This window comes from Carassius auratus, chromosome 34 (genome assembly GCF_003368295.1).
Source record: "Carassius auratus strain Wakin chromosome 34, ASM336829v1, whole genome shotgun sequence".
Lineage (NCBI taxonomy): Eukaryota > Metazoa > Chordata > Actinopteri > Cypriniformes > Cyprinidae > Carassius > Carassius auratus.
The window spans coordinates 7,843,035-7,858,103 of NC_039276.1; the positions used below are offsets into that span (position 1 = coordinate 7,843,035).

Consider the following 15,069-nt stretch of genomic DNA (forward strand, 5'->3'; position numbering starts at 1 on the left):
GAGACATGCTGCTTTGGTTTAGCCACGTCTCCGCACATTAGAGCCGCACAACTGAATCCAAACATGCCGTCTGCTCGTTCCATCTTCCGTCTGTTCTTGGAACCAAAGCGACTCACCTTGATGAGATTCAGCCAAGTAGAGCCCCCTACCAAACATGCTCACTGATTATCATCAAGCTCCATTATGTTTAGTTGGACTTTGGTATTGATTTGCTCAAAGTGTGGGTTCCATGCCTACCTTCTTATTCAGCAGGCTATCACAGTCAGGGCTGGAGCGAGACGGCTGCTGAAGCCTCTGTGACCATGTTGCGCACATCCCTGCCAGCCATCTGGTGCTTTCTGCAATCATGTATCCTTAAAGAAACTGCAATGCACAGAGACAGCTTACATTAGTCAACATTTGAAGTGGATCAAAACCGTTCATCAAAGTTGTCCTAAAACCTTAAACCAAAATGCATTCTTGTCTTAGGACAACTTTGATGAACTTTTTTGATCCTCTACAAATGTTGACTACTGTATACATCTCTACAGCTTGAGCACTAAAAATGGCCACATTAAAAAAAGCCAAGATATTTATTTTCAATTTTTTTAAGCATGAACATGAATCTTACCTTTCTATCATCTTAAATTGTTAAATCAAACAAGCAGACATACAAAAAAAAAAAACAAAAAAAAAAACAACAACAACAACAAAAAACCTATAATAAACAATTAGACATTTTTCTTTTTTACTAAAATTCCAATGTAAAAAATGCTAAACCTAAAGCAAATTAAAAGCGTATTAAATATAGTATATAAATACTAAAATTACACTGCTTAAGATGACATCAGTTGCAATTTTATTTGAAAGATGTGAAAGTAGGGGATATTGTATTTCATCTAAATAACAATAATAAAAATACAATATATTAAATAAAAAATTATTTCACTTTTTTTATTGGCATGTCTTAAAAGATTTTATTTTATAAGCTTGCAAGCTAACAGGCTAGTGGTAAGTTAAGCTATAAACTGAGTAGTGAAAGAATAAGAAATGTTTAATTTCACAATCAAATGTAGCTATTCAAATTACAATTAACTTAAAATTTGTGCAAAAGGTTCCAATGTTCATGATGCCAGGTTCAGTTTTATGAAGCGTTATCATGCTGTTCCAGTGAGCTCTATAACATAAAGCATATATAATGTCAACATTTAACCTTGTTTATAATATATATATATATACACACACACACACAACCATCCATGTTTTCTATATATTTGTAAGACAAAGGTTCTGTTCATCTGTTGCAGAAGTAGTTCGCTGGGAAACATCTTACCGGAAACATGAAAAGGGCATACAGAACATGAGGACTGAAAACTGCAACAGAAAACCAATCAGTGGTTATAAAAGTGTCACCTAGACTGACAGTGAGCTCTGTTTACTACAGATCCTGCGTTACATGCTCAAGAACAGGAACTATGGCAGAACAGAGCCCATGGACGGGGAACAAAGCCAAAATGGATTTTATGAAATTGCTTGTCAGTGAATGAAAACACCTGTTTAAGACAATCTTCTCCCAGGATGCCTGTTGCTTCTGCTGTCAACACTGAAAAGTAACACTTGAATCTGAGGCTTTTTTATGTGCTGAAAAGTTGACGTGACAAGTTTAAATGCTTTTATTTTTTATTCAGCTATGGTGGGATGAAGAAAGGGATCAATGTTCTGTCAATGCTCTGACAGCAGTACTGTGAAAAAAGAATACTTCATTCTTTGAAAGGAGAAAATATTTTTTTTTGTTAAGGGAATTACAAAAAAAAAAAAAAAAAAAAAAAAATACTGAAAACATGGTCACAGTTTTTGTTTCCCTGGGGATTGTTAATCCAAAACCATTAGACTGATATTTGATGCAAAAAGATTTTTAACATTCTATTTAACATTCACATAACTACAAGTTGTTGTTAGTTTCAATAAAAACCTAACAACACAGTGAAAGTTAAGGAGATGAGTGGCTTATTCACTCTGTGGAGACAGAAAAAAGAATATATACACAAAGTTCAAAGTGAAGTCTAATTTTCAATAAATGCATTATACAAATTGCACTTTTATTACCCTATATATATATATATATATATATATATATTAATAACTGTAAAGATTTGTGCATGTTCAATGATGTAGAAATGGAGCAATGACGCACGGGACGAGCCTATGTTGTTGTTATAATGTTGTTATAAGCATCATTGCACAAAGCTTTATGCACTTGTTGTCTGCCAATTAGGACCAAAAAGAGATAAATATTAAGTCTGCTTGATTAAAACAAAGAATGGCAGAATGTTTAGTATGCAAAAACAATGGGAAACACTGTATATTTGTGCAGTGTGTAAATGTCAAAAAATGACATATGATTTTGAAGCTTGTGACATATATAAATGTGCACATCAACCTATAGCACATTTAAGGTTGCATCCATTTAGCATTCAGATCCATCAGTTTGATTTCATTCTGATTGAAAACATGTAAACATGTAAGTGTGGCTACTGACAAGATTCACAGATAAAATCCAAGAAATCTATAGAACAATAATCTATAGGCTTGCATGTAAACCCCAGTTTTTTTGGCTGGTGTACGACACAATATGTTAACAGCTCCTGAGTACACATACGGTCCGTGGACGCCCTCTCTGAATCCTGATGTCATCTATGACCTCATGCTTTGAAGGGTGTGGGGCATCACAGAACATGTGCAAACTCATCATACACACATGATAACACATTTAGTGGAAAAGTTATTTTCTTGAAGGTCAGGCACATGTTTTCTAAAGGCTGTTTCACGCCATGCCAACGTTTCAATCAATCAGTGTAGCTTTTTAAGCTGGCTTTGTACACCGCTTATCCAATCATATTTCATACAAATAAGAGTCAGAACTCTTATTTTCATGGTTTCTCTTTACACACTTCAAGCCAGGTCAACATATTGATGCCAGAGAGGAGAATAAGACACAATAACTTTTTAAAAACATCTTTTTAATAAGGTGCTAAAAATCGGACATGTTTCTGCACATGAACAGGGGCACGTACGCCTCTCCAGTGCCACTTATGATTAACACTACAGTGACAGAACAGAGCACCGACTGCATCACAGTGAAGAGGAGGACAGAACAAAGGTCACTGTTAATTAAGGCAACATTAAAAACAGGTCAAATAGAGAACTGTTCTGTACAAAGACACGAAAAAGTGATTCACATGCAGGCTTTTACAAGAGAAGAACAGAACCGTGTGTGTGTCCAGAGTTCTCGGTTGGAAAGCTATAGAAACGTGTGATTCAGTGTGTCTGTAAAACACTTTTCCTTTCCACTGATAACCATCGATCAGCAGACAAAGAGCCATTAAAGTCTCAAGCCACCAAATTTCACCTTTCACAGTAAAGTGAAAGTGGCAAAGCAGTCCAGCTTCAGATGGGCTCGATTTATGGTAATGCTGAAAATGCAGGAAAGAACAGCCCAGTGTGTGCATGGGTCATACAACAGGCTGCATTTACAAATTTGAGAGGGAGCATTGCACTTGTTTTTGTATTAGGTTACGAATTATGACAGGCTACCGAACACGGCTATTATTGCTGGTTATTAGTGTTGTAGTGTTCCAGAAGTTCATAATGCCATGTTTAAATGCACTTTCTCCAACAGTCCTCAGACATAAAAACCATTAACAATCCCTTAGTGTATTAATCACTAAAATGAGTTAATAAACTGCATTTAAATGCATGATCAATTGCATAAAATTCTAAAAGGCTTGTGCAACAGACACCCACTGTGCGCATGCTACAGCTATAAACCAAGCCGTCACATGAGAATGGGATGAACACAAATGGCTACCTAAATATGAATAATACAGATCCCTCATCACAGAAACTCTGACCTCAGATGTAACATGATCAAGAATTGGACTAATGGCTGCAAGGAGTTTATCTAACCCCCAGAGCGGATTGCATTATCCTTTGCATAATATGGGCTGAAACAGAAAACAAGAAGACTAGAGGACCACAGCGTCTGCCACATATAGACAGTCCTATCAAAGGTCAATTAAAGCTCAGATCCCACAGGCTATATACAAGTGACACTACAGCTCTAAGAGGTCCCCGGTCCACAGACGTTCATAGCTCCCGCCAGGCGGCTAATTGAGCTTGTCTAGAATTATCCATTACACTCCTATTAGATGTGGTGAGAGCACTAGAGGAGTCATCACTATGGGACACTGCCAAAATCTGTGAGTAGATCCGCTCGTGTCTGTGCCTCTCTACACAATAAAAGTCCATTTCATTGTGGCAGTATGTAAACACAGAATTTCCATTAATCGTTTTTGTTTTTTAAATAATAAAAATATTTTTAAAAGTCTAATAAATTGTAAAAAAAAGGGATGCATCCAGGAGGCAAAATGTCAAGTAGAAAAGTCAATATCTACACTTCTTTCCTTCTCAGTCAGGTCTCAGTTCCCGCTGTTAGGTATGATGCTAACACAATGCACTGCCATCACTGATGGTCATAAATTTCACAATTATCACATTTAAAAAAAAACAAAAAAAACAAACAAACCAAAAAAATACTGATCCATAAAAGTGAGCAGCATGCTGTGTGCTCTTTCTCCACACTCTGCTGGAATACAACGTCCATAAAAAGGCTTCTTCTGCTAAAAAAAAAGCTCACGCTGTGTGCTCAGACAGAGACAAAGACATCCAAATAGAGGCGGTCGTATGATTCCCTGAAGAAGAGGAGGAGCAGGAGACTGAAGATGCAGGAGCCTGTCAGACACCAGTTCAACCAGGACAGCTCTGAAAAACAAAAGAGCAAGGTAGATTGAGGTCAGGGATGCCAGCTTTTAGAGCACCAGATGCCATGTACAGTGCTCCAATGCATGATAGAAGACATGTGTTTATCATATTATTATAAATAACTCTAGTCCACACATTTCTTTTTTTCTGTATGGTTGAAGGTTCATGCATTTAATCAATATGTTAATCAATACAAAAAATATAAAAGTTTAAATGTAGAATGTAGAAAATGTGGTCCTCCCAGCCCACATTTCAGCATTCACTAAAAACGTCCAACATATCTGCTAATGTTGTATGCATCTTTCTTTCGATTTTGATTTTTGTAAGTATCAGGCAAAAACATATTTTATCAATCAATTTTACTATAAAAAAAAACAAAAACAAGGTTGACTGAATGTTGACATTTAGAGCAACGGATACCATGTACAACAATGAAAGATAGAACAGGCATGTGCTCATTATATTTTGATTGAAACAAAAACAAAACAAAACAAAAAGAAATAGCCAAATAGCTATTAAGATACTGTTTTAGCAGTCAATTCTTCTTCAATTCACTTGACTAAATGCAGCTGGCACTTCTGACCAAACCATATACAAGTTCATGCTCCACTAACCAACGGCAAATACACTAGAGAAACAATATAATTATCTGAAAAACTTTCTAGAGCGTGTGAGAAAATAAAAGACTCACTGTTTCCCACAGCTGCTGTATTGCTTTCATTGGGCAGTTAAAGATACGAGAGGTGTTACTTTAAGGTTAAAGGTTAAACCAGCAATAGAATCATTTCACAAGCACTGCACCTGAATACTAAGATTTCCTCTAAAAGATGACACTGAAAACAGCATGCTAGAGCTGTGCAAGCACATTCAGAGTTGACATATACAGCAGCGATTCAATGCATGAAAGCCCCACACCAGCTGCTGTGGCTCTAATAGAGCGCCGGGTTGAATATGACATAAACCAGGTCAAACACACAGACCCTTGAGTGCAATTTAATTAAATAGAGAAGTGGATTTCAATTTTGAGGTGTCCCATATCCAGATAACAGGTTGATCAATTGCCCCTGAAGTGAGAGCTGCAATCGATGGCGGAAGGTGAAATGCATGCTGGGTCAGCTGCTGAGCCCATTTGGGCTAAATGATATGATTTAGCCATGCAGCACAATAAACACAAGCAGGTATGCTGGAGGATAGATCCATGTCGACTTGAGGAAATGAGAAGCGGGGATTCTTTCCAAAAGCCCCCTCATTAATCAGGCCTTCCTATCCCTTCAGCAGTGCTGGTATAGCGGCAGGTTAATAGAGCTGTGTTTATCTGACTATTGTGTCTGTGCCGCATGCCCGCCACAGCCCCGTCATTTTAAAAGACAGAGGTAGCATCAGCACGCGGGACGTCTGCACCGAATGTTAATGAAGAGAACGGCTCCGCTCAGGTAATCCAATCAGATGCCCCCCAAAAAATCTGTGAGATGTCAATAGTCACCCTTCCAGTGCTAATGGAACACAGTGGTCATCATCTCCGTGAGGCAGTGCTGCTTTGGAGAACAAAAAAAAAAAGTTGGGTTCAAGGATTTGATTTCTCTCACCTTCTTTTGCAATAATGGGAGCACAGCAATTATATCCTGTCTGTCAGTTTACACAGCAGTCAAACTGTTATGTCGTGTTTCCTTCCTCTTAATACCTGACGGCAGAATGCAGAGATGTTGTTATTTAAGGGTGCAATTTAGCCTGTCTCTTTTCTGCCACCGTCTCAGAGGCTGTAATGTGCTGAAAAGGCCACGGTGGAATGACAGCGTAACCAGGCCACTCACCGTGACACTCGCAATCTCTTACACGCGGAGCTTTGGGACAAAAGTGAGAACAGGGGGGGTGGTATGGGCTGCGAGGGAACATTGTCTCACATCGTGACCAAGCAGCCCAATGTCTTCGCAGACTTCCTGTCAGGCAAGGTAAGCATCTGAGATGGTCCTCTTATTGCTGTAATTATTCTTAATCGGTACCCATTCAGCTGGCAGACTGATGGCATATTTCAGTTTGGTTTAATGTCTCCCTCTGGCCCCAAGCAGCATCGAGAGAGGCTGACTGACAGTTTTAGGCTCGGTTTTCTCCTTATAAGATTAAATCGCACCTATATTTTGCACCTATGAGATTGATTTGCTTACCTGGTTTGGCCTGGCAAATAAAAAAGAAAAAGAAAGAAAGAAAAAATATAGAAAACAAATAAACAGTTTATTAATATATATTATGGTTAATAATTTATATTATATAAATAACTAAAATTAATATCTATTAAAAACATTGAAGTGACAGCATGTAAAAATTCTGGTCAATACAACAGTCAACAATTATTTTTATGTCATGTCTGTTAACAAATAAATGACTGATTATAAAAAAAGCTATTTTGACAAAAAAAAATAAAAAAAAAAATAAAAAAACTCTAAAATTATTTTTAAAGGGGGGGTGAAATGCTCGTTTTCACTCAATATCCTGTTAATCTTGAGTACCTTTAGAGTAGTACTGCATCCTTCATAACTCCAAAAAGTCTTTAGTTTTATTATATTCATAAGAGAAAGATAGTCTGTACCGATTTTTCCTGGAAAAACACGACCGGCTGGAGGTGTGACGTGTGGGCGGAGCTAAAGAATCACGAGCGCCAGTAAGCTTTTGCGTTGAGAGCGTTTGGAAGCTGTGACATTACCGTGAGGAAAAAAACATCCAAAACAAACCATGGCTAACAGTCAGATTCAGCCGTTTATTTATGATCCAGAATCAGATCCAGAGGCTGAAATTTAACAAGAGCAGCAGCAGCAATGACATCTCTATGTGGTATGTACTGAAACTGTATATATTTGCTTAGCGGTTTTGGAAAATGAAAGTTCCACTTTGTCGTCTTTTTTTTTTTTAAAGCTGTACATGTGGAAAGTGCAGTTTGATGACAACATCGCATGTTGTTTACTTGATGTGCTCACGCGCCGATAGCGAAGTTAACAACACAGAGATATTTGAAGCAGTTTTACTCACCGCCTGCGGTTCCAACACACGATCGTGACCCTTTTTCGTTGGGATTGCATTATCCTTAAGAAATAAACGATGTGCAAATTCGTCGTCAAACTGGGCCTTGTTTGTAAAACAAGCATCTTCGAAATGCAGGCAACAAACAAAAACACTTGCACAACTCCGTTGATGCTCTGTAAAAATAAACTCCATCCACTGGTCCCTTAATGCTGTTTTTATTTTTTGGTAATCTGTGCAGGGTTGTCTTGCCCTGGCAACCAAAAACACACCTCTTTTGTGACATTTCGTGACGCTCTCGCTCTGATCAGTGAATGTCTCTGCTCTCAGTGCTCTGCTATACGGGAGCGAGCGCTCTTCCGGCAGAAGTGTCCTTAGGACCCATATAAGGAAATTCCGCTCCATCTAACGTCACACAGAGCCATACTCGAAAAAAACTTTCCGAAACTTGTGACAAACCAAAAGAGGTATTTTTGGAACAGAAATACTCCTTAAAACGTACAACTTAATTTTTGAAACTTTGTCCATGTTTAGCATGGGAATCCAACTCTTTAACAGTGTAAAAAACTCAGTATGCATGAAATAGCATTTCACCCCCCCTTTAAATGTTACATGTGTATTTATTCATCCAGATATTTACAAATATTTAAAAAAAAAAATTAATTTATATTTATATATATATATATATATATATATATATATATATATATATATATTTAACAACTGTGAGTGAGTATTTGATGATGACAAGGTCAAATGCACAGGAAATGAGCAGGTACAATATGTATACAAAATATCCAATATAATATTGCTTGATAAACCATATGGTACCAATAGAAATATTTCATCCCTATGAAAAGTACTTAAGTGAAAAAATAACACACCTCAGCTTTAACTTAAAAAGGTTAAGCATGGTGTGAAAAGCTAGTAAACCTGATTTTGCTGAAGGCTTACCTTCACATACAATTGAACAAAGTTCAAGTTCAAATGCTGCAAAAAGGGTTTAGAGCAGGAAGTACATACTCTGGGTAAGGTTACTGGACCCTTAATTTTATTATTGGCATTTGACATAAGGGCCACCCTCATGTCCTTTAATAAAAACGCTGAATGTTCAATCTTTACCAGCTATTCACAGCTTTCAGATTAAGGGTGAATAAACCAACCTTGTCAATTTAAATGGCCAGCTGGGAAGGACAGCAATGGTAACTCAGTGAAGCACATCCCTTTCACTTCATTTTAAAGTGAATACAAAGAATGTGTAAGACATTTGTGAATGTATCATTGGTCAAAGGCACTTGCGATTCCTGAAAGCACATCAATTCAACCTTGGTTGGCTGAAAAAAAAAAAAAGGAGAGCATCTGGAAAATAAAAGAACATCTTCGAGGCAGGCCAATCTAGGTGAGGCAGGCGATTTTCAATGCACACTGAAAACCCAATTTACACCATAGTTCAGATCTATATTAACAATAGAATGGAAAGAAACAAGGTAATTACAAGAGGGTAAAGAACAGAACTGGGCCTCAATCAGGATTCAAGAGTCTTGTAACAAAATGAGAGGAGGACAAAACAATGTGTCATATGAACCGCTCAAAAGTTTGTGGGGAGTATAAGTTGCATCAGTCCGAATATACGTCATGACGAGGAAAAACATATATATAAGTCGCACTGGACTATAAGTCGCATTTATTTAGAACCAAGAACAAAGAGAACATTACCATCTCCAGCCACGAGAGGGCGCTCTATGTCTTCAGTGTAGACTACAGGAGCACTGAGCAGCATAGAGCGCCCTCTCATGGCTGGAGATGGTAATGTGTTCTCTTGGTTCATGTCTCTTGGTTCATTTCTCTCGGTTTATGTCAAATTAATTTTGATAAATAAGTCGCACCTCCCTATAAGTCGCAGGACCAGCCAAACTATTAAAAAAAGTGTGACTTATAGTCCGGAAAATACGGTAGTTTAGAAAAGAACATTGAATCTGATTAGATCATTAGTAAAATAATGCAGCTCCTGAAAACAGTCCCCAGCAACTCTGCTATTGCTGCAACTACACAAACTAGCAGGGGACTATATTCAAGCACTGCGTGGCATGGCAGCAAAGTTTCTTGATTGTGAAAGTATGCTTCAGTTTTACATAATCTGCGTCTTTGCCTAGAACTGATTGCACCGGTGGTTTCACTAGATAGCAACACAAACTCCTTCCAAGAACTAGCCTATGAAGATGGAAAATGTCAATGAAAACAGCAGAATGGGAAGAAAATAAACAACTTCAATGGCTGTACAAGTGTTAATTTCCCAAGGTGTCAAATTTTAAGTGGAACTGCACCTTTAAGAGGAAGATTTTGTGCAGTTTAGTTAACAGAGAGCTTATTATGTCGAAAAGGGCTTTCTGCCAGTGGAAGCAGCAAGAGGTTGCAGGATGGTTCTGATGAAACAAACAGAAATCCATCCATCATCTCTTCAGTGCCTACACTGCAACAAAGTGTTCAAACTGCAATAGAAATGCCAACGCAATGATCTTCTATATACAGAGACCTCGCTGTTTCAATGTTATTTTCAGCCATGGCACGGTGTTGGTGGGCCAATGCTGCTCTGACAACCACACAAAGGCAGAACGAATCTCATGGCTTCATATGGGACAGATAACCCAATCAGATTCGAAAGGATGAGCCAGTTAAGCTCACTCATCTCAATTTAATCTTCTCTAGGGGATCAGCAGAAAGACTGAGGAGTTTTTGCAGCCTGGGAGCTGTCCAGCAACCTGACTGCTCATAAAACATACACCCGTCAGCCGGTCAGTCAAGGCCACTGACAAAATGTGGATATAAGTGTATCACAGCAGGCATCTGGACTTAAAAGTGGTCAGTGTGAACAGAGGATGACAGCTCCATAATTTATAACAAGAAAATATGTTGTGCTTGCCTGCAGCCACAAATGTTGTCTGTGGTTTCCAAGGCGTAGCTATGAAGTATTAGAGATGCTCTAGGTTGTTTCTAGGATGTTCTTAGTGTTGGTTAGGTGGTAGCTAAATGTTGACATTTTTTATTTTAATAATTGCATCACATTCTGGTTCCTATAATTGGCTCAGGTTTAATGTACGTCTATGGATTTATTTATTTTTTAACCTGTTTTATTACCTATTAAACTGATTATACCCTCCATTAAACCAATAAACAAATAACTAAAATTATTGAAAAATGAATTAATGTATGAATGAATAAACAAAATAAGCATAAAAGCAAACAAAGTCTTCTATTATGACTCTTTATATAAATGTAAACCTCCAATTCTCATGTAATGCATAGAAACAGATTTAAAAAATATGTATTTATATTACTTTATATATTTCAAATAATATAACAATACAAATGTACCGTACAATTCATTTCTTTCAAATTTTTTATCTTGGTATCATGTTTTACTACCTTTAATTTACGAATTAATTCTCAATTGATTTTAATATTAAAAATGTCCTGTGTTACATTAATGAGAATCATTAAAATAAATAAAAAATACAGTACCAGGTCAATTATGAATAACTGTGGGATAGACATGTGCTGGTATTCTGTAATGCGATATATCACGGTAATTAATATGTACGATATTGTTATCGTTGGCACTTCTAAATACGGTGAATAATTGTATATTACAAATTATTCTGAATTTGGAATGCATTTTAAGAATACTTTTCCCATCAACTGGTCAAAATGCACAACACTGCTGTATGCTGCTTTAAGGATGCTCTGATGTAAACAAGAACGCATGTGAAGCACATGAGGGAACACGTGAGAGACATGCTGAATGAAAGAACTTTCCATTATCCCTACTGTGGGATAACTGTGCTTAATTATCCTGAAAATAAAATTATAACCTAAACCGATTACATTTTCTTTAAGGATTTTTTTTTTTCTTCATATTTTGATTTTGGTTTGAAATGTGAAAGGGTTTGGGAGATTTCACCCATTTGCAACATACAACATTATTAATAATTATGTTTAATAAATATGTTATGAAGGCACACGAAAAAACAATGCCTCATGCTTTTGAGAGCAAAACAAATACAGCCTTTGTGTCAACCTGAAGAATGGTGTCCACCAACAGCAAGAACTAAAATAAATAGATCACAGTTTACCTGTCAATCCAATGAAACCTGTCAGAAAGTGATTCATGAATATTCAACTGGAAGCTACCATTTACACAGCATGATAGGGAAGACAAGTCAATCTTCCTGCACATTTTTTCATCTTTGCACTGAAACTTAGTCATCATTCAGGAGGACAATGACTTTGGGACAATGACATGATCCTAGTGTAAGTCCATATCTCTACCATGTGTTTCTGTGCGTTTAGGCTGAGGAAAAGCTTAGCTTTCTTTGCTGTAAACCAACCCTGCCCTGCCTTTCAAGAGTTAAAATATCAAGGTACCTGTAAAGTAAAAGGTGAGGCAAAACAGCAAAAGTCCAGTGAAGAGGTTGCTGAGGAAGGTGACCACTCCGCAGGTGATGCCCTCAGGAACAGGGTAAACCGTCTCAATGAACAGCTCCAAGAAGATGGGCACACTACTGTTGATGAAGATACCCACCAGGATGCAGGAGGTGTAGAGAGTGGCTAAAGGAGCAAAGAGAGAGAGAGAGAGGGATGTATCTCAAATACATTTCTAGAATCATTCCTACTTTAAACAGAAAGGAGAGACAACCTTGCAAATGAATATATATAAAAAAAAAAAAAAAACTTTCTAACTCAATTTACCCGTGCTGGCAAACCCTATTTCAGCAGATATTACTCTAATTGACTAAGAAAACACATCTCATTCTTAAGTAATGATTATAATGTGCTAAGTTGGTACTACAGAAACCTTTCTTTCGATCCAAATATAGCTGAAGTTTAATGAAGTGTGGAAATTGCAAATGTTTATTTTTTCAGTGTTAAATACACTTTCATTCGCAAAATTCAATTTTATTTTAAAAATTGCCAAAAAGAAACACCCTGCTCTAGAAACTCATCACATCAGTCTATTGTCATTTTAAATGATGAGAAGCTCCATGAGTTCCATGTTTGAGTGTGCAGTTTTGTTTTAAATTAAGAATGCAAACTGGTTCGAACCAGGGCACAGAGATAAATGGATGCAGAACAACAAGACGACAAGCACATCAGTCTCTAGTCTGAGAAACCGATCCCTCAGCTGGCAGCGTCATTGAAAAGTTCAGGGCAAACTCTAGTTTAATCAAAAATCGGCAAAAAAATCTTTTTAACTGTACAGGTGAATGAGACTCAAAACATGAGACTTTAACACCTGCATTAAAACTTCATCTCAAATACTGTTTTTATTGAAACATTTGAAGCATAAATTGCTTTAATGCACACTAGTGTTCAAAAGTTTAGGTTCAGTAAAAAAAAATTTATGTTTTTTTTAAACATAAAAAAGGCTGCTCCCAAAGGCTGCATTTATTTGAGCAAAAGTACTTTAGTTATTTTAAATTGTAAAACTATTTCACAATTATTACAGTTTTTATTTTAATTTGAACATTTTAAAATTGAATTTATTCCTGTGATGCCAAAGCTGAATTTTCAGCAGCCATTTCTCCAGTCTTAATAAACTGATTAGGACTAAAAATAAACTGATTTGCTGCTCAAAAAACATTTCCTATTATTATCTCATTAAATTATGATGTCGATAACAGTTTAATATTAATATTTTATTTTTTTGTGGATACTGTGATACATTTTTTTTTAATTATTTGATGAATATTACGTTGAAAATAACAGCATTTATTTGAAATAGAAATCTTTTGAAACCTAAATGCCTTTACTGTCACTTTCTACTATCTATGAATTGAATGAATCTGTGCTATTGATTCCCTAAATCTTACTGACCCAAACTTTTAACAAGTAGTGTTTTTGACCAATTTAATGCAAGATAGGTGTATAAAAGCATCAAACGCTTTCCAAAACATAAGTTCATAATGATCCCAAACTTTTCAATGTAATTAATCCAAAACACAAATCTGAAAAGTCTTGATATAAGTGGTATGGCATACATGGAAAAACTGACAATGGCACTTCACAGTCAAGGTAGTAATGTCACAATATCAATCATTGTCAATTATTCTTTACATAACAACATTACATAATGATGTTGCCACAACGTAGTCTTGTGTTTATTAGCGAGAGATGTGAATCATAAGAGGCATGGGATGCTATGGATGGCAATAGGAAACATGTGCGTGATAAAATCTTGCAGATAGAGTGATAGCCCATGAGTCTATGAGCTCTGCCTGCCAGGGGTTCTGGGAGACAGCAGATAAAAAAGTCAGGTGCCAACCATAAAATGATAATTGATGGTAATATTTGAGCTGGCTGATCTATAGGGCATATGCTTATTTCAGGCCGGCTTCTCTAGAGCCCTTTTCCCTTCACTGATCTGGACTTAATGAGTTCCTCTGGCTTCCACCCACTGATACAATTGCAGCTTGCTGCATTCGCCTACCAGACTCCCTGCGGGGTGACAGTTCTGTGGATGTGCACAATGCAGAACAAACTGTTCGTTTCAGCAAAGTATACCTTTAGTGGAGGGCAGGTGAGTAAGCCTGGTCAGGCAGGTGAGAGTGAACCAGGTGGCCGCTAAGGATGCTCCGGCAAACATCAGCACCAAAATCAGCTTTAGCATTCCTCGAATGTAGTCAGCAAACCTGAGGGCAAACAGAAAACAAAAGAAAGGAGGAGGAGGAGAGAGAAGTTTAAGTTTCGAGTCATAGCTCAAAAGGTGCCAGAAAAAGACAGAGAAAAAAAAAAATTACAGAGGAAACAAATTACAGGCAGCCGCAGGTGTAACTTTTTCACAGATGTTATTTTTGGCGACCACGTAAGAGACCAGCCGCATATAGAAAATCTTGTCCCTCAAAAACTTGCCTACTGGAGAGGACTCAAAACAAATCCTCACATAGACTTGTATATTTGATCCGCACTAACTTTATCATTTCTGACAAGTTCTCCACACCGTTTCCTCTCATCAGGCATCAGACATATTTTAGCACCTCTAACATGATGTAGATACATAGAAATATCTCTAGGGCATGCTCTTCATCACCCTTCTTCAAAAGGGTGATGAAGCCATAATAAAAAACACTTCATGGAGGCGTAAGCTGTTATTTGTTGTGTCAAAGTTGCAAGACTTACTTCTAATGATGGCTTATGGGCTTTTAATGCCTTTTAAAGTAATTATTCACCTCAACATGAAAGTTCAGTCATCATTTACTCACC

At 37.1% G+C, this 15,069-nt stretch overlaps 2 protein-coding genes across 2 annotated transcripts in view; one reads left to right on the plus strand and one right to left on the minus strand.

Moving 5' to 3' along the window:
* The window catches only part of LOC113053062 (semaphorin-5B-like), a 129,752-nt gene extending 128,002 nt beyond the window's left edge, over window positions 1-1,750 (plus strand). Inside the window, exon 23 of the mRNA XM_026217719.1 lies at window positions 1,287-1,750. Within this exon, the coding sequence (XP_026073504.1) occupies window positions 1,287-1,292 (6 nt within the window). The 3' untranslated portion in view covers window positions 1,293-1,750. The remainder of the gene's footprint in view (window positions 1-1,286) is intronic.
* Window positions 1,751-2,978: 1,228 nt separating this feature from the next.
* slc49a4 (solute carrier family 49 member 4) overlaps window positions 2,979-15,069 on the minus strand; it is a 37,269-nt gene continuing 25,178 nt past the window's right edge. Inside the window, exons 7-9 of the mRNA XM_026217725.1 lie at window positions 14,371-14,498; window positions 12,235-12,417; window positions 2,979-4,800 (exon numbers count right to left, since the gene is read on the minus strand). Coding sequence (XP_026073510.1) covers window positions 4,685-4,800; window positions 12,235-12,417; window positions 14,371-14,498 — 427 coding nt within the window. The 3' untranslated portion in view covers window positions 2,979-4,684. The remainder of the gene's footprint in view (window positions 4,801-12,234; window positions 12,418-14,370; window positions 14,499-15,069) is intronic.